General features: G+C 39.3%; 1 protein-coding gene across 2 annotated transcripts in view; it reads right to left on the bottom strand.

Moving 5' to 3' along the window:
* Positions 1 to 24,656, bottom strand: part of calypso (ubiquitin carboxyl-terminal hydrolase calypso) — a 523,758-nt gene that overhangs the window by 251,986 nt on the left and 247,116 nt on the right. For both annotated transcript variants that reach the window (XM_067101808.1, XM_067101809.1), the window contains exon 9: positions 7,334 to 7,477. In XM_067101808.1, coding sequence (XP_066957909.1) covers positions 7,334 to 7,477 — 144 coding nt within the window. The remainder of the gene's footprint in view (positions 1 to 7,333; positions 7,478 to 24,656) is intronic.

Here is a 24,656-nt window from a genome sequence, read left to right as displayed (position 1 = left end):
CTAAAACTCTTACATTCTAGTAATATTCAATCGTTTAACTTCATTTTGCAATAAATTGAAGTCTCTAGCACAATATTTCGATTTATGGTGAATTTTTTGAAAAAAACATTTTCCTTACGTCTGTTGGTAACTCATTAACATCTCAGAAATTCTTGCAGCTTTGTTGTCATAATATTTGCACCGCGTTATATTAGTCGTTCCATAAAGTTTTATATATGAAAATGTGCGCAATTTCATGTACAATACAACAAAAATAACTCATGGTTTTAGCTTTATCGGTTTTGAAATATTTCCATATAAATCACGATAAATAGAAAAATTAGACTTTCGGTCAACTTTAACTCGACGAAATGGTCGAAAACTGCAATTGTAAGCTAAAACACTTACAGTCTAGTAATATTCAATCAATTAGCTTCATTTTTCAACAAACGGGAAGTCTCTAGCACAATATTTCGATTTATGGTGAATTTTTGAAAAACATTTTTTCTAAAAACATTTTTTACGTGACGTTACTTAATTCATGCATCATTTTGTGATAATATTTTTCTGTGTTGCTTTGATCATTTTAAAATTTGTTATATACCAAAATCATCGCAATTTAGTGTTTACAATACAACTAAAAAATATTAACTCATTAGCTTTAACCGTTTTGCTTACAGCGCGATTTGTATACAATTATATACAAGTTTTTTTTTGCTGTCATATATTCCAATATCTATATATGATAATGATATTTTTTTCATTTCTGATGGTTGCATACTAAACTTCAGGCAATGACAAAAAAATGAGCCAAAAATGAACTCTTAATCTTAAAAACTAAGCGTGCTGTGATTTTTTGAAAAAAACTTTTTTTCTGCTTCGGCGCTAAATCACCGAACACCGCCGGCATACGGGAGACGTTTTTGTAAATAGGGCTTCGGCGTTAAAGGATTAAGTAAGTGATACTTTGAAGGTTAGGAGTTTGCTCAAAACCTTCAAAATCTGGGACAATGGGGGGAAAAAATATATCGTCCTCCACTTGTTCCAGTCTTGTAAGAAGGCATTTCTTGCTATTGCTTGATTGTCCAAGTTTGGAGATACATCTACTGGGAGTTTGTGATTCTCGTGTGTGGCAAACAAGTCCACTTCCGGTTGTGGAAGCATGTTGGCTATTGTCTGAAAAAAGTGGTTGTCCAACATCCACTCTGTTGAGGCTGTCAATTTCCTCGATATAGAGTCTGATATTATGTTGAGAGACCCTGTAAGGTGAATTGCAGACAAGTGCCACTTCTTTACTTGTGCCATCCAAAGGATGGTTAGCATTACCATGCTGAGAGGACGTGAACGTGATCCCGATCTCTTGATGCAGGATATTGCAGTCGTGCTGTCTAGAACCAACAGAATATGTGTCTCTTCTGGAGGTTTGAGTTTTTTGAGAGACAAAAAGACAGCTATCAGTTCCACGAAATTGATATGACACTTCCTCAGAGTGGCTGACCATTTCGCTGCCACCTGACAATCCTCCCAATGTCCTCCCCAACGTCAACGAGGCATCTGTGTGTACTGTCACTCTTACAGATGGAGGAGTCAGGGTGACCTGTTTCACCAGAGATTCCTTCCAGGTCCAAGGCTGAAGAATCTCCCCAACTTTTTTATTCTTTTGGTGAGATTGGTCTCGCATCTTTTTTCTTGCGTGCGATAGCCAAAATTTGTTCACGTTTTTCAACTGCAATCTGAGTATTGGATCTATTACTAATGCAAACTGCAGTAGACGCATCATGAGTTCTAATTGCTGTCTGGAAACTCTCAGCTGCTCTATAAACCTTTTGAGGTTTTTCCTTATTCTGTTCTGAGCTTTGATGGGGAGAGACAACAGGCCCTGAAGAGTATCCCAACACAGTCCCAACCACTGAAAGCGTCTGCTGGGCGTGAGGTGGGATTTTTTCCAATTTATTATAAAACCTTTTGACTGGAGTTTGTTGACCACTGCTCTTAGGTTTTTCAAGCATTCTTTTCTTGTGGTCCCCCAGATTAACCAGTCATCTAGGTAAGCTATTAGTTGTATTCCTTCTTTCCTGAGTTCCTGGACAACTACCATTGCTAATTTTCTAAAAATTCTTGAGGCAATGTTTAGCCCAAAAGGCATAACTTTGAACCTGTACGTCTCTTTCCCTGTCCGGAACCCCAGGAAGGGGCGAAAAGGAGCAGCAACAGGGACGTGCCAGCATGTCTCTTTCAGATCTATAGAAACTGTCCAATTCCTTTTTGGAATGGCTGAACGTACTTGGGCAAAGGTAGTCATCCGAAACTTTTGGCAAACAATGTACTCCTTGTTCAGAGGAATCCTTTTTGGGAACACAGAAGAGATGTGCTTGGTGGCAAATATATGCATGTTTCTCTATGGCACCTTTTAATAAGGCCTTCTGCATGTAATCTTCCAGAGAGGGGCTTGATACTTGAAAGAACCCCTTTAAAGGTGGGGGAGGATGAGACCATTTCCAATCCAGCCCACTGAGAACAATGCTGTGTCCCCAAGGAGAGGACTTCCATTCCATGTGGTGTCTTTGGAGTCGACCCCCAACCAAACAATTCCTACTGATATCCCCATCTTCCTCTACCTTTTCCTTTGATAGGTATTCCAGGCGCTGCTTTTCCTTTTCCTTTGTAAGATGGTTTTTGGACCTTACGAAAAGGATATCCTTGCTGATGTGGCTGTTGCTGTCCTTTTGAAGGGGGTTGTTCCTTCTGACTACCTACCTGTTCATGAGGAAAAGTTTTGGAGGTGACTGCAGGCTTATATGATTTTTGATCAAAGCAAGCCTTTTTTGAATTGGGTAAAGGGAAATTTCGGGTTTGTTGTTTCCTGAATTCTCCTTTTCCGAGAAGAGCGTACACTGTACAATTTTGTTGTTGTGCTTGCTCACTGACTTGGGTTACCACAGAATCCTCAGACAGGTCCCTACAGAAGGGGTTAGACTGTAATAAAGCAGTTACATTAGGAAGTGACTTGTTGGAGCCTTCCAATGTTTCCATTCGTGCTTTTAAGCGCCAGTCTAAAAAGTCATTGAGTGCTTCCCATAGGGTTCTCATAAGACTTTCAGCCGCAACAGCAAAAAGTGTCCTGGAATCCTCCGGAACCTTTTTGGTGGCAACTTCTAGCAAGTGGAAGAGGCTAAGATATACTAAGGAGGAGAGTCCTAGCACAGAATTCTGACGAAGCTTTCTTATCTGAGATTCTTCCCATAGGGGTCCCAAATTGCTGAGTAGCAACATCCAAGGGCAGCTTTTTCCTTTCAAAAGGGAGTTGAAGTGTTGCCCACTCCTTGGTGGAATTTTTCAAAACCGAGAGGGCTGTGGTGAATGGTTTTAGTTCTGCCATTGGCTCCCGTTTTCAAGTTACTACATAATTCCGAAAGTTTGCCTCACATGGTTAATTATTTTAAAGGTGAAGGGACAGAAGGCTGGAGGTACTTGGTGAGCAAGTTGGGTTTTATTCATAATGGGAGTATATATCCACTTACCGTTGACCTGGTAAAGCGTGTCATTTATAGTTTTTAATGCTGTATTCCCACATAAGAGAACTGTTTCCTTTTGAGGTTTCTCCATATCTGGCAAAGGTGGTATCAAGCGCCATTCTGTATTAGGGAATGCTACCGTCTCTAAACTCCACATGTACAACTTCGGTCACGGTTTTTCTCTCATTAATTAGATACTTACCATCAGGAGAGAAAATAAACATTGAAGTGTCTCGCCAAGGATTATTAGTATCATCAGGGGAGAATATTGGAGCCCCTGTTATGTTCTGACCCGAAGCTTTATAATCTGAACTGGCCGTTCTGTTGACTCCAGTTGGAATTCTAACTTTGGATCTTGTTTGGTCAGTTTGTTTCAACTCTCCCTTTTCGATTGCAGGATACATTACTCTTACACTTTGGAGTGTACGTCACTGACTTGATTTCTTTAATTTCCTGTTCGGAATCGTGCAATATGTCCATTATATATTGCCGTTCTGTGGCAAGGGCTTCTTTGATATTACTCATAATTTCCTTACGGAACTGATCAAATGCTGCAAACTGTGTATCCCTTTTGGGGGAGCTTGCATAATCTGACTGAGTATCCACAGCTGAACTGTGACTGCCTGTTGCCTGGGGGACAGAAGTCCTGGGTGAGTTACTATACCCCTCTGAAAATTTTATTATTTCAATTGGGGTTAATTGAATCCTTGTATCCCTTTTGGCAGAAGGATCCTGATCAGCTTCTGAGTGTTGCATGGGGGATTGAATTCCTTCCGGAAAGCTTCTCCCACGGTTAGCTGAAGGTAGTCTCCCTGGACCTTCTGGGTTCAGCCAGGTCATTTCGGTAGCAATATCAACTTCATCTGTATGATAATCACTGCCGGAGTTCTGCCAGAAAGATATAATCTCCCCCTTGCTGAACCCTAGGACCCATTGTGACAGCTTGAAACGAGCTGTCTTGTCCTTAAAACTTACCGCCAAGAGCACACTGCAAATTTCGCACATATCTGGCCACCAACCAAATCCGTCCTGTTTTCTGCAAGGACTATGCTCATGGCAGGTGGAATGGGTCATACCCACTGGCAAAAAGTGAACCGAGCAGTTTGCTACAGAACACTTGAGCTGAGGGTCCTGCATAATGGTGGCCCTGTAGTGAAAGAAACAAATTATTAGAAACTAACTAGTAAAAGTTGGTTTTTAAGAACGGACACTTTTGTAAAACCCTGTGCCGTTAGTATATTACATCTTACAGGTTAATTTGATTACTATGCGTAAATGTAATACCTTTTTATAAATATCCAACTTAACTTAAACCACTTTAGGTTTAAGTTGACTCTGACAGCATACAGGGCTGCATTACCTACACTGTTAGTCCTTTTTGCAATAGCTATGTGAAATTTTAATTCTAAACTGTCATGCCATATGGACTAATCTTCTATAAACTAAGTTGTTTGATAACTAACCCAAGATGCTGTTTTATAAGGCTTAGGTTAATCCTTCTAGCATAATCTAAAATAATCTAAGCAGAGAAGATCTCTTAGAGGATTCTCACTTAACCTATTCTAGGTTGTTTCGTATTTTAGGTTTAATTAAATACCTAGGGATATGAGCTACACCAAAATTTAATCCTCTTTTAATCTGGTTTTTGTTTTATGTAGCCGAGCCTACCTTTCTGTCTGATACTCAGCCCCGCTGTTTCTAAATTAACCGTAGGAACATTCCCTTAGCAAGGGATTTCCACTTAATCTAGTTAGACTATTGCCTGTTCTAGGTTTATGTCACCTGTAAGGGTATAGGCTTCATAAGATCTTAGCAATGTTATTGACCCTACAATACTGTTTACTGTATATGTACTCCTAGGCTTCCCTCACCATGGTTATTAATCCTAAATTACTTTTATGGATCACACTGAATTGTACAGGCTATATAAAAAACTCAATAATATACAATCTTATAGCCAGTTATTTCACAAGGGTATGGTTACATAAAACTCAATTGCCTTAGTATGTAATCCTGAGGTTAGGCTACCATCTCATCTGGCACAGGTTACTATTTTCATCTAGTTCTAGATTACTGCAAGGGAATAATTGTCCAGTTAATGGGAAGCTACTTCCTGGTCCTGGATTATTTTTAGATCATACTTAAGTATAGAGGCTATATAGAGGGAAGATCTTAAGTTTCCTGCTTATCGAATTCTAGGATTCTTGGTGTAAGCTAGGCTGCTGCCTAGACCATAAAAGAATATGTCTTAAAAGGTTCTTACTTACCTTGAATTGGGTTACTACCTAATCCAGGTTATTTAAATCACCTTTACGATATGTAATCATAGGATATAGGCTCCGGACAACATCTACTATATTTACACTATTCACACTGAATTTGTTAGGCTACTGTCTCAAGTAAGCTACTGCCTAGGCTATTGTGGACATTGTTATCTGAAAGGATTATCTAAATTAATAATAAATTGTGGAACATTTCTTTAGTTACACTTTTAAATTGAATGATCAAAAATTCAAATTTTTGGGGCTTTCGCAAATAACAGAGATCATGAGAGCACCAACCGTGCGCTCCGAAAACGAAGTCCAGTTTCCGGATTCCGCACACAAAAACATTTGTTCCACAGTTTAAACTAACAATTTTCAACTGGAGCTTATAAATAAGTACTTAACTTTCAAGTTTGGATGTTTCTATACTTCTTACTGGTGAAAGCAGTAAGGAGCACTAAAGTGTGGTGCGCATAGTTTGCACTAGCAGAGGTTAATGGGGCTGGTCTCTTACCTGCCCTGGTTGTCAACAAGATGGCAGACGCACATGCGCAATAGTCACTCCTTGCATTTTTTGACGTAGGAAAAACTGGGTTCAGCTTCGCTGAAAGGAAAATGCCCTGTTATCTTTAAGTCCATTATACTTTATCACGTGTCATAGTCTTTTCATTACAACACAATACCCAGCTACAAGACAAAGCTAGAAAAATATTTCTTTGATACTAGTCTAGCCACCATGGAGTGCTAACACCATGGGGAGTAACTCCCTGAGGACAAAACAGTGACTATGCTACAAAAAAAGTAGAATTTTTTCGGAGTGTTGGTAATGACGTCAACTGTTTGCTACTGACCAATAGAAAGTACTGGCTCCCTGGTCTTTACTGGCCCAGTTGTAAACAAGAGGGTGGATGTGCAAGCACAATAGTCACTTCTTTCTTGCAGGTTCCTTGACCCTGGAAAAACTGGGTTCAGCTTCACTGAAGATAAGGGAAAGTGCCCTCTTATCTTTCATTCCATTATATACTCCATCATGTGTTATAATGTTAATCATTATGATACAATACCTGGCCAAAAAGAACAACTAGAAGAGAATTCTTTGATATTAATTTGGTCCCCATGGAGCTCTGGTAGACCATGGAAGGTAACTCCTTGAGGATGAAACAAGTGACTAGGCTATCAAAAATAGTGCAAAGGATTATGCAGTAGATCAAGAACATGTCATGACTCAAAATTATTACAATGGAAACTATATTAAAAAGTAAGAGGATCTGCTAGGATATAGAACATTTAAGTTAACAAAAAAAACAAAAGAAAAAGAATTATAATTTTTTTCAACCTGGGGAAAAAACGTCACCACCACAGGCACTCAGGGACCTGTATGATTACTCAGAAAGGTGAGAGGGGGACTTTTCTTCTGGGATGCATCTAGAGATAGCTGCCACTGCAGATTCAGCTCGTGTAACAAATTAGATGCATGTTGAAAAAATTCAGTCTCTTACACACTGCTGTGTATTTCTACACTTCAGAAAAGAAAATAAGTCAATTATCCGTCACTTAGAGAAGATCTCAACATACCTGAGGTGAATTAAAGGCACTTCCAGCTTCTGAAGCAGTATCTGTGCTAGGAGTTGATGGGGGACCAGGAGAGGTTTCTATTGTTAATGGAGTTGCATACTCTGGTGGTGCTGAAATGTTACCAACTGATGACAATGCTGAAGCCTGAAAGCAAAACAAGATCCTGAATGCTTGGAAAAACCTTTCCGTTCTGTGTAGTAAAGTAAATAAATACAGCAATAATTCACAACAGAATTCCTCTTGTTCTGAAGGTAGAGTGACTGACACCATGCCTTATTATTTCCCCCCCTTCTCCCTCCAATCAAAAAAAAAAAAAAAAAAAAAAAAAAAAAAATTGCAAAATAAAACAGAAACGACAAAAGTTATATTGAGCAAATATCATTGAAACATCTTTCTACAAAGATCTGTTACCTGAGTTTATTCACAATCACATTACAAAGTACAAAAAGCTTATAAAATATTGGAAAACTTGAACTTATAATTAAAAAAAAACTCATGATGCATGAGTATGGCATAATTATGTAATAAAACATTTTTTCATACAAAACCATAAATCATAGATAGCCTTTATTTGTGTACATTGGCTGTGACACAGCAAAAACTAGAGGCCGGGAACTGAGCATTTCATATATGCTATAGACTGATTAGAGGGTTATCAGCAACTAGTGATGATAACTCCAAAATCTTCCTCCTTGCCAAGTAGGTCTTATTTGGTATTCTTGTTTTTACCTAAGATGAATGGCTTCTGACTCTTTATGGACCTTTTACCTTTACCTCAAAGTTTTCTTACAACTGCTTTACTGATTACCATTAACAGTGATATCCATTTTTTATGGCATTAGTTAACTTGCTTATTTTTCCAGTCAGTCCTAAGTCCAGGTCACTTGTGAATAATGGAGAGCAGAGGACCTGGTCCTAGCACACAACCATGAGGCACACCAATTAACAGTTTACCACTGATAACTTGTTTTCCCTTATTTAGCCAGTCTTCTATCCAAGAATAACTTTTTATTACTATCATTATCATTATTACTATCATTGTTACTACTGATAAAAATTGACAATCACATACCAGTTAAGAAGAAAAAAAAAAGACCCATTAAGTGAAATTTGTATTTCTCACGATTCGGTTGCGCGAATTCACAGACACGAAATTTTCAGTGGAACCTAATTGTCATACATGAGTTTATCACAGACACGTGAACATTTGTGAATACTGAACCCTGCAAAAGTGTTTACAATTTGCAAGTTTTCGAGCTTTTATGTGTAAATTGAATAACATTAATTAATAAAAGTAATAATTTCTCTCTCTTTCTCCGTTACCGAGATGAGAGAATTTTTATGGTACATGTATATGTTTATTTGTTTTGTATGATAAAACAGTATAGCCATAATTACAAAATTCGTAAGTGATACGTGTATTTTAAACAAACAAATATCTTTCCCTCATCTTTTGAAAAAAAGCCCAAAGGCAAAGCTGTCAGACATGTCACTTTAACATGACAAGAAGGGGGAGTATTGCTGATTAGCGGGTCAAAGGTCCCTCTCTCTCTCTGTCCGTAATAATTCATAAAAAATTTCACTCTCTTAAGTAAGGACAACTGTTATCTCTCTCTCTCGTTCGTAGTTAGGGCAACCTACGTATTAGTGTTTCTCTGTATGTCTTTATCTGTACAGTAGATAATTTTATATTGATCTAATTTTACCTGTACCGTCTACAAACTATACAGTAAATGCGCTGTTCTAAATCATAGAGACAGAGCATTTCAGAACAAAGAGAAAGAGACAGAATAAAGGTTTTAAAAACAAGGTTGAGAAGACTTCTGAAAATATATTGGTGGAATGGGGGGAGAGAGAAATAGTATACTAATCTTCACTCTCCTATATTCTTATGTCAACCATTTATTTCTTTTTTTAGGGTAATGTATTAAGCTAACTTCTAAATGAAATTACAGTAACTTTAATTTCATTTAAAGTTGGTTTAATACTGAATTTCCATCTTTTGATATCTACCATAAAAATAACTTTCTCTCTCTCTCTCTCTCTCTCTCATGTGATTCTGTCTCCATAATAATTCATAAATAATTTAACTTGATATTTCAAGTAAGGACAATCTCTCTCTCTCTCTCCTTTGTGTTATTCTCTCAGTCTCCGCAATAACTGATAAATAATTTCACACTCTTAAGTAAGGACAATCCTTATCTCTCTCTCTCCCTATCTCTCTCGTTCCCAGTTAGCGCTTACACATTTTTACAACTTATGATTTCTCTATAAGTCTTTACCTTATAGAGATCTAATTTTACCCGTACTGTCTACAAAGTGTAAATGCACTAGTGTGGCAAATACGTTCTAAAACATAGAGACATAAAAACTAAGAGTTGTATTGGTCAAAATTAAAAAAACACTGTTTGTTCATGAAAAAGCATTTCAGAACAAAGAGACAGGGACACAAAATAAAGAAGTTATCAAAAAGAGGTTGAGAAGACTCCTAAAAATAGATTGGTTGGAAGGGGAGAGAGACAGAAATTCTCTTCCAACTCTATTTTTATGTCAGCCATTTATTTCTTTTTTCAAGAGTAATGTATTAAGCTAACCTTTAAATGAAATTACAGTAACTTTAATTTCATTTAAGTTAGTTTAATAATTTGGGAGCATGATTAAGGTCATATTTAGTGTTTAAACTTTAGAAATAAGAAATAAGCAATTAATAGCATTTTTAGAGATCATGCCAAACTTGCGTGAAAATTATCCTTGTGCGAGGGGTTCCGAACCTAACCTCGCATAAGTTCGGTATATGTATGTATGTATGTATGTATGTATATATATATATATATATATATATATATATATATATATATATATATATATATATATATATATATATATATATACATATACATATATATATATATATATATATATATATATATATATATATATATATATATATATATATATATATATATATATATATTATATATATATATATATATATATATATATATATATATATATATATATATATATATATATATATATATATATATATATATATATATATATATATATATATATATATATATATATATATATATATATATATATATATATATATATATATATATATATATATATATATATATATATATATATAGATATATAGATATATAGATATATATATATATATATATATATATATAGATATATAGATATATAGATATAGATATATATATAGATGGTGGGACTTTTGACATTGGGAATGTTTACAGGGCGGAGGCCTGTGATTGTGACAATCTCACCCTTTCTCATACACGACTCCATTTCATGGAGCTCGCACTGGGGGTAGTAACTCCAGCTTAGCTTTTTAGCTTTTCTCTGGTATATTTAGCAATAGCTTTACCTAGAAATAAGTGCTGAAAGGTTATTTCACCGGGTGACACAGGTCGGAAAACCCAGAAACTAATATTATTGAAAGGCTCTCTAGGCTCTTCTAGACCTCTAAAAAATCTGTAATAACTCATTTCCTTGGTGTGTTTTTGAGACACTAGGGTCTTCTGTTGTCTCCCCCTCAAGGTATACAGAAATTATTCATTTAATAGGTTTGCCATGTGTGTGTGTGTGTGTGTTACTACTAATAACATGGTTATCTTTATTTTTAAAGAGCCAGTTGCACTCTCGATAAATTTCTACTGTTCACATGGGCATAAAATTGCTGTATTCTTTTGCTCTAGATGTAACCCTATCTTTATCTTCCTCTAAATTTGCATTCCTATCTAAATGATCTACTGTTCTGCACTTTTTTTTTTTTTTACAAGATGTTTCAGTCTCCAAGGGTAGTTATTCAAAGATTTGTTTTATTCAGTCGCCGAGGTGAAGGAGTTGATGGATCTACTGAGACAGCACCTAGCATCGAATTCCGCCTTGATCAAGGAGTCCGGAATCCTGGGCAACTGCTCACTGAATAGATCCGAAGCGCACTCCGGATCCAGCTTACCTACCATAAAGGTTTCAGGAGCCCCAACCCAGCAATCCAGATCCCCCGGAAAGAGTAGAGATGTAGGGTCCGTCTCACGAAGCTGAGGCATCGGCTTCTCCTCTATCCCGGCCTGTAGAGTCAACTCAGCTATCTTGGAAGTACAAGGGGTGGGAATGTCCTCATGGACAACAAACATCGTAAACCGTCCTTTGTGAGGAGTTAACTTAGTGTTCATACACTCCCAGTCTGACAATATTCTGACCCATGCGGACTGTGCCTGGTCCCTGGGGAAGATCACCGTCTCCCTGGGAACCTTGTCTTCCCTCACTAGAGCTTCTTCCGACAAATTGGCATATCCCGGGAAAGGAAAAACAAGATCCGGCAGAAAGAACTCGTAGTCTTCCACAGGACGGGTGCCACAACCTTCTTACCATTGGCAAAGGGGGCATTGAAGGCGAGACGCCAAGGATTGCAGTCCTCAAATGCTGGAAGCTTAGAGGAGTCCGGAATAGAATAACTCCGTCGCTGTACCGGACCGGTATTGACGATTCCGGCAAGCAACTCTTCTTGGGTCTTCAGTCTCTGAGCCAGAGACTGTACCAATCTGCCAGATGTCTCCAGACTCGAGGCGAGATCTCGAGACATTGTTTCAAATTGTGAATCCACCTTAGCAGATATCTTCTTCAAGATATCTGCGAAGGCCTCAGGGTCAAAGTCAGATTTCTTAGCTTTGACAGCCTTGGGTCTCGACCCCTTAGGAGGGGGAGCAGCCTTCTGAAAGGAAGTCGAAGGTTTGGGAGCCAACGACAACCTGGCGGAACTCGACATGGCCGGGATCTTGGGGTTTAGACAATTTAGGTAACGTCTTCGTCTTTCGCCAAGGACTTCACCTTGGGGATCACCGACCCTGAACGGGCCCCAAGGGCGGAGGCTTTAGAGAAGCCTTGGAAGGAGGAAGACGAAGACGAAGGAGAGCTGAAAGAAACTGAACGTTTACTTCTACCTGCCTCACTTACATCCCTACCTTCCTCCTCCGGATCGATGGCCATTGGTTCGATGTGAATGTTGATGTTGGCCACTTCCTCGGCCACCTCTTCACACAGTTCTTGCTGGTCTTCCGGCGGGACTTGGGTCTCAATCCTAATCTTGTTAATCAGGGGCTCCGCCACTTCGGGAGCTACCACTGCAGAGGACCTAGCAATGGGGTAAATGATATTACAGATGTCCTCTGCCAGCACATAGGGACGTCCCTGACCAACGCTTGCATCAAGCCCCGACCCAGATCTTAAGGGTAGAAAGAGATGATGATTGGCGGGACCGAGGGACCTGTAACAGGATACAATGTCAATATAGGAATTGACGTGAAAACTCTTCCGTCATTATAGTCAAACCAAACAAATTTGTCTAAAACATTCATAATTGTATGCTGACAAGGAGTTAACGTACCGAATCATCAATCACGTCTTGGTAAAGGGCGTAGCATACATCACAACCATCAGGATGCCAGACGAGCTGATCCTCCACCTCGACTGCACAGCTGGCATGAGACCTGCATACTACGTGGCCACAGGGTTGCTGTAAGTGGGCGTTACAGCCCGGCTCCTGACAATGAACCACCTGTAAGAGGAATTGATACATGAGTATCAAAAGTGATAACGCCGGAGCAGGTTCCGGCGGTGGGTATGACTAACCTAGTAAAGACTTAAAATTAGTGAATTTTTCTCCACGCCGGAGTTGAGATCTGGGGTTAACAATAGGGTTACGGCGGAACGTTCCGTACAATCAGTACAGGGAGGCCAGGCCTGAAGTCGATCGCGACCGAGTACAATTCGTGACGCCGAGCGCCCCGCCTCAAATCAACTCACAGAAAACAACAACCGAGTGGTGGAAAAAGAGCTAGTTCCGCCGGAACGAGTTCGGGACTGATCTCACCGGAACGTAGTTCACGGGAAATAATGTAATAACTAAGATAATATACATCCCGGCGTCTCCACAATTCTGCCATAAGAAAGGGAAGGCCCCGACGCTCAAGGAACTAAACAGCGAGCTAACGATAGCCGCCGGAACAGGTCCGGAATGGCGGAACAGCGGAGAAGTAGGGGCAGTGAAACATGGCGACTACTACAGGTCAGGTGCCTAAACACCCTCCATGAAGCGTCATCTCAACCAAAAAGGGCAAATGAGCATTGCTCGAAAATGCCCCAAAGGGAGAAGCCATGAATAGACTATAGACTGATAAATAAGGAGTGAGAGAAAACACGTGAAGGCGGAATAGATATCTATAGCCTAGCCTAACCTTCCGAAGTGAACACCTGGTCAGGTAGGCTAGGTCACGCCAGTGAGACGAACGAAGCCCTCCGAGATTTGACGGATCAAACTGGTCAGGAAGGATGGGCTGGCGCCTAAAACTCGAACGAAGGCCACCCTAGAAGACCTAACTTACCTAAGCCTAGAAAGCCAGGATAGGAAGGAAAACTGGGGCCAGTCTTAGCCTACCTTCCGAGATTCGACAGTGTCAAACTGGTCAGGTAGGCTAATGTGTTACACTACCATACATATCAGACTAAAGGCATATAAAAAGAATACATAATAATAATATTAAAAATAATATAATTACATAAATTAAATGCACTCGTAAAGAACAGAAAGGAAAGGATAGGCTAGGCCTCACTTTCCACTATTCTAAAATCAGAATAATAGTCGTACGATGTGGCGTCCGAAACAAACGATAAATTAAAACTATCATTATTATTATGATGGAGCATTATTAGAAAATTCTTCCAAAGCATCAGAAGATACTAGGAGCATCAAGAGGTTGGGGACTACAACCACGAACGTAAACAAACATGGCGGCTCCGAGCCGAACAATGTGTAAGTTATTAAACGGGACAAAACTGTCCAACCAAGTCCCAAACCAACAAAAATTGAATACTCAACTTAGAAGTGGATGCGTCCTGATTGCTAGAAGACGTGATGAAGATGAATAATGCCGAAAATAAAACAAAGGGCACAAAAAACACACCAGTGAAAATTAACGTGTGTACGCGTGAAAAGGTGCTATGAGAGGATGTTGGTTCTGGGTGGAAGTAGTAGTAGCGAGCGGAGAAGGACCGCTGTAATGGCTCCCTTAGCTGGAGGGATTTTGGGAGAGGAGAGGTCTATTGGGATTAAGCACCTGTGGTGGCGGCTTCCACTTGCTCCTAGATGACATACCGACATCCTATGAGGATGATCGATCCAGAGGTGGTAACTCTGGCATTCTAGATAGCTTTTTTCTCTGGTATATCTAGCAATATTTATACCTAGAAATGTGTGCTATATGGGACATTTCACTGGCCGACACAGGTCGATCCCAGAAATACTGGTACAGTACACAATCCTTTACCCGAAATTCTAAAAACTGAAAAGCTCTAAAAACCGAAAACATTTTATGGAGAGTAGAGCATCAATTCATAAGGTTGGTAGTTTGGCGAGCTAACGGCTGACCTGAGTCATTTGGGTGTGTGCTGCTACTCAAATTATTTTTCTTACTAAATCCCAAGAATTGGCCTTAGAAAACCCCAAGATCAACAAAAATTCCCAATAAAATAATTGTATATCTCCCAAATCTTAGAGTCCTAAATAATCTCTCTCTCTCTCTCTGGAAAAGATGCTGCTAATTTGAGTCTCTTTAACCAATGGGTACAGTATTAGCACATATGCAGACACTGTTGGTGTGTATGTGTATGTGTGTGTGTTCATAATGTTTTAAAAATGTGTAGTACAGGTAACAAATCTTTGGAAGACAAAACACAAACAAATTTTGTTGTCAGTTGCATGGACTATAAAGAAAGTGACCAGCAGGTAAACAGAAATCGATTAACACTCCTCATGAGATTAAAGAGATGAATTTTGTTTTGAAGGTCTGTCAACACAGGGTTAGTAATTATCTTCTGAAGCAAAGAAGAAAAAAAAATTCTTTTGTGTGGAAGAATCTCTGAACCAACAATTTTGCACTTAGAATAATGAGAAGGAATTCGTTTTATTCTTCGTGTAATCAGTGAAATACATACACTATTAAAAACTAAGTATTGTATTCAAAACATACACATACGTTATTGTCAGCTTCATGTGAGCAAAATGTTCTTTCTCAGACAGAATACAGCTAAACCTGATTGGCTGGCTGGTTGCCATGGAGATCTGTTAGCCAATGACTGCCCTCTACTTCTGTTTTATTTATAGACATATGTCGTGACGGCACTAAGTTTGAACACTGCCATGATTGTGATTATTTGACTGCTGGTGGCAAAATTTACTCAATAATTTTCTTTATATAATCATTTCTTCATGATAACAAGAATTTAACAATAATTTTAACTTCAATATAGTGGCATGAAAAATCCAACACAGTGCCGTAGTGATTAAATGTACGACTGCAAACTGATGATGACGTTAGTGACAATAAAGAACAACCCTTTCCAAGATCTATATGATGAAATGTATTTTACAGTCTTACTTATCATTAAAATTTACAAGCTGAATTAGTTATTTTGATTATGTATATTTTTGCATTTTACTGAGTGTTTCTGCTGAAAATACAGGCAGTCCCCGGTTTACGACGGGTCCGGCTTACAACGCTTTTCAATTATATTCAACAGAAATTATTTCCCGGTTTACCACGCATGTTCTGGGGTTACGACGCATCGTATGCCGATCCGACGGAAGAAATGCGGCTCCAAAATGGCAGAATAATCAAAATTTGGAGTTTTTTTTTTTAAACTCAACAAAAATGCAGTTTACAATGTTCTCAATACACCCAAAGCATTAAAAGTAAGGTTTTCTTGGGATTTTTGACGATTTTTCAGTTAATGACGCGGCGTAAAAACGGAACCCCCGTCGTAAACCAGGGACTGCCTGTAATGTGTTAGTGAACATATGATCTTAATTGTCCCACTATTTTATTACTGATGATCTTAATTATCCCTATTCATTCAACATAAATAATAATAAACTATGATGAATAAATAAGTATAATGAAAAAAACTTGAAAAAAGGAAATAAAAAAAACATGTTTTTACTGCAGTAGTGATGTTTGATTATGCTCCTGACCCCACAGTTCCGAAATCCGAAAAATTCCAAAAACCGAAACACATATGGCACCGAGGATTTCAGATAAAGGATTGTGTACCTGTATTAATAATACTGTACAGGCAGTCCACGGGTTATGTCGGACTTGGCTTATGTCATTCCAAAGTTACTGCATCTTCAAATATATTCATCAAAAATTATTTCCTGGGTTACAGTGCATGTTCCGGGGTTTTGTTGCCAGTCCAACAGAAAACTGGAACTTTAACATGGCTCCAAATGGCAGAATGGTCAAAATTTAGAGGTTTTTTGATGAAAAGCTCAATCAAAATGCTGGTTACAACATTTTCAAGACACCCAAAGATTAAAAGTAAAGTTTTCTTATGACTTTTGATGATGTCTTGGGTTATGCCATTTTTGGCTTATGTTTCAGCGTAGGAACGGAAACCCCCAATGTAACCCAGGGACTGCCTGTACCTGCAATAATGGTACTGTAATAAGATTAAATAACTCAGAGAGAGAGAGAGAGAGAGAGAGAGAGAGAGAGAGAGAGAGAGAGAGAGAGAGAGAGAGAGAGAGAGAGAGCTAGCTCTTTATAGTGAACCTCTAGGTAGCTACAGTTCCCTAAACCGGTTTTCTCACCTAGTTATAGCTATGCCACTCAGAATTGATACATATTGAAATATTAAAATACTGAAATATTAAAAAGATACCAAAGTGATATAAAATGATATTAAAGTGTTTTAGGATGATAGTTTAAGACATATTTGGTGTTTGAAATATAAAAATAGGCAGTTTGTTTTAGAGGGGGTCTTTGGTGTTTGAACAATTAAAATAGGCAGTTATAAGCATTTTTAGATGGGGTGTCAAGTATTCGCAGATTTTAGCTATTCACAGGGGGTTGTGGTCCCTATCCCCCACAAATACCAGGGGTCAACTGTAGACAGAATAAGCATCTCCTTCAGTGGTTTCTGAATTCCTATGGAAGGCGGGACAAAATCCCATGCAGCATTGAGAAAGGCCACTCTGTCCTGAATTGGAACACTGTCTCCCCGAGGGTAGAGCAGAGGTACTTGCGGGAAGACTGATGGATGGGTATTTGAAAATATGCATCCTTCAAGTCCACTGAAAGCATGGAGTTGTCCTCTCTGATGGAACTGAGTGCTGACTGACTATATCACTTCCATCTTGAACCGGGTCTGGTGAACAAACTGGTTCCGGGGAGAGGTCTATGACCAGCCTCCAGCCACCTGTTGCCTTCTCCACTAGGTACAGGCGACTGTAAACCCTCAGAGACTGATCCTTTCTGACTTCTATAGCGCCTTTTCAGAGTATCACATTGACCTCTTCACACAGGGAGAGTCCTTCTGTGCCCCAGAAACACAAGTCTGGAAGCAGACCAGTCTGTTGGTGAGGGGTGGCGAAAACTTGAAGGTTAGTAGATATTATACCCAAAGAACATTCACTACCCAGGTTTCCGCTCCGTATCGCTGCCATGTTGCCCCCTCCACCATTGGCAGCAAACAGGGAGGAGGGCTGCCCCTAGCATCTTCGGCCCTTCTTCTTGCCTTTGCCCCCTTCCTAGAATGGGAGGAGGGCTGAAAGGGACATGAATGTGCACCTTTCACTACCAGGGAAGAAGAAGACTGGGCAACTCTGTGAGAAACTGAAGTAGTCTGGAACTTCCTCTGGCCCGAAGAGGAAGGGCCAGCCTGACCCGAAGGTCGGGCAACAGTGCCATGCGAAGACCTGGAGGTCTTTGTCACTGCATGGTGAACAAGCATGTCATTATTCTCAACACGAAACCTGTCCACCGTGGCCTCCACCTCTCCTCTAGCAAAGAGAGAGGTAGAATCCAATACCGGTCCATTCCCAAGTGCCAATTCCGACTCAGACCCAACAAATCTGGAGATCTGAGACAGCACTGCATCTCGCCTCTTAAGGACCAGGTTCGCCCACAGGTTTGCTGTCTGGTGGGCTAGGCAGGTGAAGGCTCTACCTCCAGGCACCAGTCTCCTAAACATAGTGTCCTCTTTGGGTGTACGGGAGCCTGAAGAAGAGGATGTGATCTTGGCCACCGCCAGTGACCAAAGATCAATCCAAGAAACTGTCTGGAAGGTTGCCACAGCAGTCGATTTCTGTGCCATTGCCACAGTAAAGGGAGAACCCTTCAGCACAGTCACTCCAGTAACAGACCAGGACACAGATGAGTCAAGTCCAGGTCTACCTGTTTGGTCGGCAAAGGCTAGATTGGCTAGACCTGAAAAAATTCTCCCGCCAAACACAGGTCACCTGATCCCAAGTGGTGGGCCATTGAGAGGTCCCCAAAAGACAGGTGAAGGCTCTGCCTCTGTAACAGGCACCAGTCCCTCCAGGTTATGGTCGATTTCCCAAAGGATGTGCGCCAGAGACCCTAGTGTCCAGTCTTTGACCCCAGGTTATGCTTCTGAGCAGCTGAAAAAAGGGAGAAGCCCTTGCCCAGCCTGCCAGTGACCAAAGATCAATCCAAGAAACTGCATGCTCCAGTCTTCTGGTTGTGGCTTGCCACAGGAGAAGACTGAACAGAGGACCTCCTCTTGCCTTGCCTAGGTGACCAGGCTTGACGGGCCAGGCCACCCTCCTGGGACCCCTAGGCCACTCTCTTTGAAGAGTGGGAGGGGGGGTGAGAGAGCATCTGCACGGTCTCGATTCAACTTCTCTCACTGGGCCACCCAGGTTACCAGCCAGACCAGTACCAGTGCCGGGGGTCAGAGAGCACTCGGCACTGGAACAGCGGAACTCAAGGAACCGCTAAACAGTAACCCAGGACACAGATGAGTCAAGTCCAGGTCTACCTGTTTGGTCGAAGATGAAAGGCAATGACTCCCTTCTCCTCTTCTTGGATCTTTAGACCAATGTGTGGAGGGACAAAAAGATTCTCAGCAACACCAGAAACACAAGAGGATTCACCCACAGAAGCGTGAGAAACTAAGACCACCTCTCACGAGCAAGTCTGGGCTGGCACCCAAGGACTTATGGTCCTTCCGAGAACAACTCCTCTGAGACTGGTTCTTTCTCCTCTCCAGTGTCCCACAAAAAGACAGGAAAGTTTGTCAGGGGTAAGAAAGAAGGTCTCTTCCTCGAGACTGTTAAACGCCATACCAGATGAACGATCTTCACAATTTGCCTCTGTAACTGGGGAGTGTCAGTCCTGTGGCATATTAGGGAGTATAATCTATAGACCTTGGGTCCCCAGGTTATGGTCCTTTCAAATCATGTCAGCTAATTCCCTCAACAGGAGAGGGATGTGATAATTCAGCCAGAGAAATTGAATATTGTAACACAAACAAGAATCAGAGTACTCACCAAGGTTTGGTCCCTATAACTAAAAACTGGAAGAGGAGGATGATGATGGCATCCAGATCATCAATTGGTGGAAGGTGATGGCACTGGGGTTGTTTTCTTAAGGAAGTAATCCACTGTAGCTTCAACAGTGCATTTTTTTCATTCTTCATAAATGACTCGGTAACATGCAATAGAGCCTTGAAGTGTTCTCTCAACTTTAGCAAATCGTTCCACGTTTGGATCCATTTGACTAAAAATGTTTCACTGCATGTACAATTGAGGCAAATGCCTCTGGTATTTTTTTGGTCGTAAGCTTTTACTCTAGCTCTTCTTCAATTTCTTCTTCCTCTTCTGCTTTTTTTTTTCTCTCTTCTGAAAGTTCAATTAAATCTTGTGCCATTAGCTCTACATCTTGCACACCTATGAGTTCTTGGAAATCTTCCTCTTCAGTTTCTAAATCTAAACTTTTCCCAAGTTTCAAGATCTTTTTATTAATTTCCACAACGTCTTCATCCTTATTGAAACCTTTAAATGAGTTCACATATACTTTTAACACATTTTTCCAAATCCCATTCATACATTTTTTCTTTACAGTAAACCCCTCATATTCGCGGGGGATGCATACTGCACCCCCCGCGAATAGCTCAAATGCGCTAATAATTAAAACCCCTCTAAAAACCTTAGAACTGCCTGTTTTGATAGTTTATACACAAAAAAAAAAACTCTAAAAATGCTTATACCTGAGTATTTTAATAGTTTTATCACAAAAAGTGCATTTAGTCATGAAAATTATATGAACTACAGTAATTAGTGAATATTTCTCAGTGAAAAATACTGCGAATGGACGAATTTTCCGTGAATAATGGGTAGATACGTTCCACAGAGAAATCTGTGAATACGTGAGTCTGCAAATAGTGAGACCTCGAATACAGGGGGTTTACTGTACCTCCTTCCACACCCTTCCGATGTTCATAATGGCATTCAGAACATTGAATTCCTTCCAAAATGTTCTGAGCTCTTTCTCCTCATTATCTGTAGCCTGAACAGCCTGAACAAATGTGTTCTGAAGGTAACAGGCCTTTAACATAGCCATGGCACCCTGATCCAAGGGTTGTGTAAGAGTTGTGTAAGAGAAGTTGTGTTTGGTGGCAGGAACACAACTTTTAAATTCTTGTTAATATCTCCATAGTGCTGAGGGTGGCTGGGAGCACTGTCCAGGATCAGAAGAATTTTGAAGGGATGTTGTTTTTCCTACAATAATCTTTCAATTCTGGAATAAAGCAATGCACAAACCAGTCTCTGAACAGCAGTGCAGTCATCCATGCTTTCTTATTATGGCAGTAATGCACAGGAAGTGTATGACTGCTGATTCTTGCTAATGCCCTCGGGTTTGCCAAGTGATAAATCATGAATGGCTTGAGTTTATCCCCAGCCACTATTCCCCCAAGCAGAAGAGTCAGTCGATTTTTGTATGCCTTAAACCTGAGCATCTGTGCTGCTTCTTTATGGACGTATGACCGTTGAGGCATCCGCTTCCAATAGTCCTCTTTCGTCAACATTAAAGATTTGCTGCAGCAAGTACCTATCATCAACGATGATCTTACGCAAAACATCCTTGAATTTAACGGTTCCTTCAACATCAGCTCTTGTTGCTTCACCGCTAATTTTCAAACTGTGAAAATTATGGCAGTTTTTGAAATGATGAAACCATCCAGCACTTGCTGCAAAATCTTTGTTGTGGATATCATCATATTTTTTCTTTAGTTCCTCGAAAAGCAAGCGCTCCTTTGTTTGAATGGTCAAGAGGCTGAGTGGCATACACTCTTGCATCTGGTCCTCCATCCATGTGACCAGTAACTGCTCCATTTCTTCCAAAGGCCCTGATCTCTTCTTTGTAAATATCGTGGAATGAACTGAAGCGGATGCCTTTATAGCATCCATTATCCTTTTCTTATCCTTAATGATGGCGGATACCAATGACTGCGATAGATGATAGTCACGTGCGACCATCACGACTGCCTCTCCCGTGGCATGCTGGTTGACATTTTTCATTTCCTGCTACAAAGTGATGGAATGCCTCTTCCTCTTTGCACTACAAGCAATTACACAAATTTGTTTTAAACAGTTTACATACAGTCAAACGCACAAAAATCACACACGAACACTGACCTAACTTCACTTTGTAGATGGCAAGCGCGAGTGAGGTCGAGTCAGGGTGAGAGATACCAACATCCCAGCCTCTCGGGCCAACGTATTGCACACCGTATGCTGCCTGACTGTACACTACTACCTATGCCCATTGTGCACGAAATTTTAAAATATTTTCAAAATATTGTCATATCAGTATGGCATCACAACTTCGTAACCATTGGACCTGCTACCCCCATCACAAACTTGAATTATTGTAAGACGTATCATTGTACCTCAAGAACTACCTTTATAAGAAAGCAATCAACAAACAAACAAAGCATGAAAAGTGAATGGCAGTTGGGCATAAAGCACAGCAGATGTCTTCACTCAACAGCAACCAAAACCAAAGTGGAGTGCAGTCTGACGAGTGGGCTGGGCTTCCCCCACTGTAGTTAACAACATTCTCTGAACAGCTGTTCCAGCTCACATCTGGAAGCTAAATCCCTATGTAAAGACTGAGGGTCAGTATTTGCGTGGGAACAAAAAGTCATTGACTAATAAATTTAAATAACAAAACTTTAACCCTTAAACGCCGACTGGACGTATCGTAAGTTGACTAAAATTGTCTGTCGGGTGAAATATTGGACGCAAATGTGCACGTCGACTACAAAAATTTCAACCTTTGGTCAAATTTGACTTGACCGAAATGGTCGAAAAATACAATTGTAAGCTAAAACTTTTACATTCTAGTAATATTCAGTCATTTACCTTCATTTTGCAACAAATTGGAAGTCTCTTGCACAATATTTCGATTTATGGTGAATTTTTGAAAAAAACTTTTCCTTACGTCCGCGCGGTAACTCGGCCGAAAATTTCAGAAATTCTTTCGTCATTTTGTCATAATTTTTGCACCGTTTTATATTAGTCGTTACATAAAGTTTTATATATGAAAATGTGTGGAATTTCATGTAAAATACAACAAAAAACAACCCATGGTTGTAGCTTTTATCAGTTTTGAAATATTTTCATATAAATCACGATAAGTGACAAAATTTCAACCTTCGGTCAACTCTGACTCGACCGAAATGGTCGAAAAACGCAATTGTAAGCTAAAACTCTTACATTCTAGTAATATTCAATCATGTACCTTCATTTTGCCACAAATTGGAAGTCTCTAGCACAATATTTCAATTTATAGTGAATTTTTGAAAAAACTTTTCCCTTACGTCCGCGCATGGTAACTCGGCCGAACATCTCAGAAATTCTTTCGTCACTTTGTCGTAATGTTTGCACCATTTTATATTAGTCATTACATAAAGTTTTATATATGAAAATGTGTGCAATTTCATGTAGAATACAACAGAAAATAACTCATGGTTTTAGCTTTTATCAGTTTTGAAATATTTTCATATAAATCACAATAAGTACCAAAATTTCAACCTTAGGTCAACTTTAACTTGACCGAAACGGTCGAAAAACGCAATTGTAAGCCAAAACTCTTACATTTTCGTAATATTCAATCATTTACCTTCATTTTGCAACAAATTGGAAGTCTCTAGCACAATATTTCGATTTATGGTGAATTTTTGAAAAAAAAAAATTTTTCTTTACGTCCGCGCATGGTAACTCGGCCAAACATTTCAGAAATTCTTTTGTCACTTTGTCGTAATGTTTGCACTGTTTTATATTAGTCGTAACATAAAGTTTTATATATGAAAATGTGCGCAATTTCATGTAGAATACAACAAAAAATAACTCATGGTTGTAGCTTTTATCGGTTTTGAAATATTTTCATATAAATCAAAATAAGTGACAAAATTTCAACCTTCGGTCAACTTTGACTCGATTTAAATGGTTAAAAAACACAACTGTAAGCTAAAACTCTTACATTCTAGTAATATTCAATCATTTACCTTCATTTTGCAACAAATTGGAAGTCTCTAGCACAATATTTCGATTTATGGTGAATTTTGAAAAAACTTTTCCTTACGTCCGCACGGTAACTCGGCCAAACATCTCAGAAATTCTTTTGTCACTTTGTCGTAATGTTTGCACCGTTTTATATTAGTTGTTACATAAAGTTTTATATATAAAAATGTGCGCAATTTCATGTAGAATACAACAAAAAATAACTCATGATTGTAGCTTTTATTAGTTTTGAAATATTTTCATATAAATCACGATAAATAGAAAAAATTCTACCTTCGGTCAACTTTAACTCGACCGAAATTGTCGAAAACTGCAGTTGTAAGCTAAAACACTTACATTCTAGTAATATTCAATCAATTACCTTCATTTTGCAACAAACAGGAAGTCTCTAGCACAACATTTTGATTTATGGTGAATTAAAAAAAAAAACTTTTTTTTTACGTCCGAGCATTACGAATTGATGCATCATTTTGTGATAATATTTTCTCTGTGTTGCTTTGATCGTTTTACAATTTGTTATATACCAAAATCATCGCAATTTAGTGTACAATACAAAGAAAAAAAATTACTTGTTAGCTTTAACTGTTTTGCTCACAGCGCAATTTGTATACAATTATATATGAAATTTTTTTTCATTTCTGGTGGTTGCATACTAAACTTCAGGCAATGACAAAAAAAATGAGCCAAAAATGAACTCTCAATCTTAAAAATTAAGCGTGTTGTGAGTTTGAAAAAAACTTTTTTTCTGCTTCGACGCTAACTCCCGAATGCCGCCGGCATACGACAGACACTTTTGTAAATAGAGTCTCGGCTTTTAAGTGTTAATATTATTGCAATATTGCTTTGTCAGACAGGAAAATACAGCAAGGCACTTATAGAGTAGCCTAGCAATCTAATCCT

The sequence above is a fragment of the Macrobrachium rosenbergii genome, chromosome 58 (genome assembly GCF_040412425.1).
Source record: "Macrobrachium rosenbergii isolate ZJJX-2024 chromosome 58, ASM4041242v1, whole genome shotgun sequence".
Taxonomy (NCBI): domain Eukaryota; kingdom Metazoa; phylum Arthropoda; class Malacostraca; order Decapoda; family Palaemonidae; genus Macrobrachium; species Macrobrachium rosenbergii.
The sequence above is the reverse complement of the archived record's forward strand: the minus strand, read 5'-3'. Positions and strand labels throughout refer to the sequence as shown.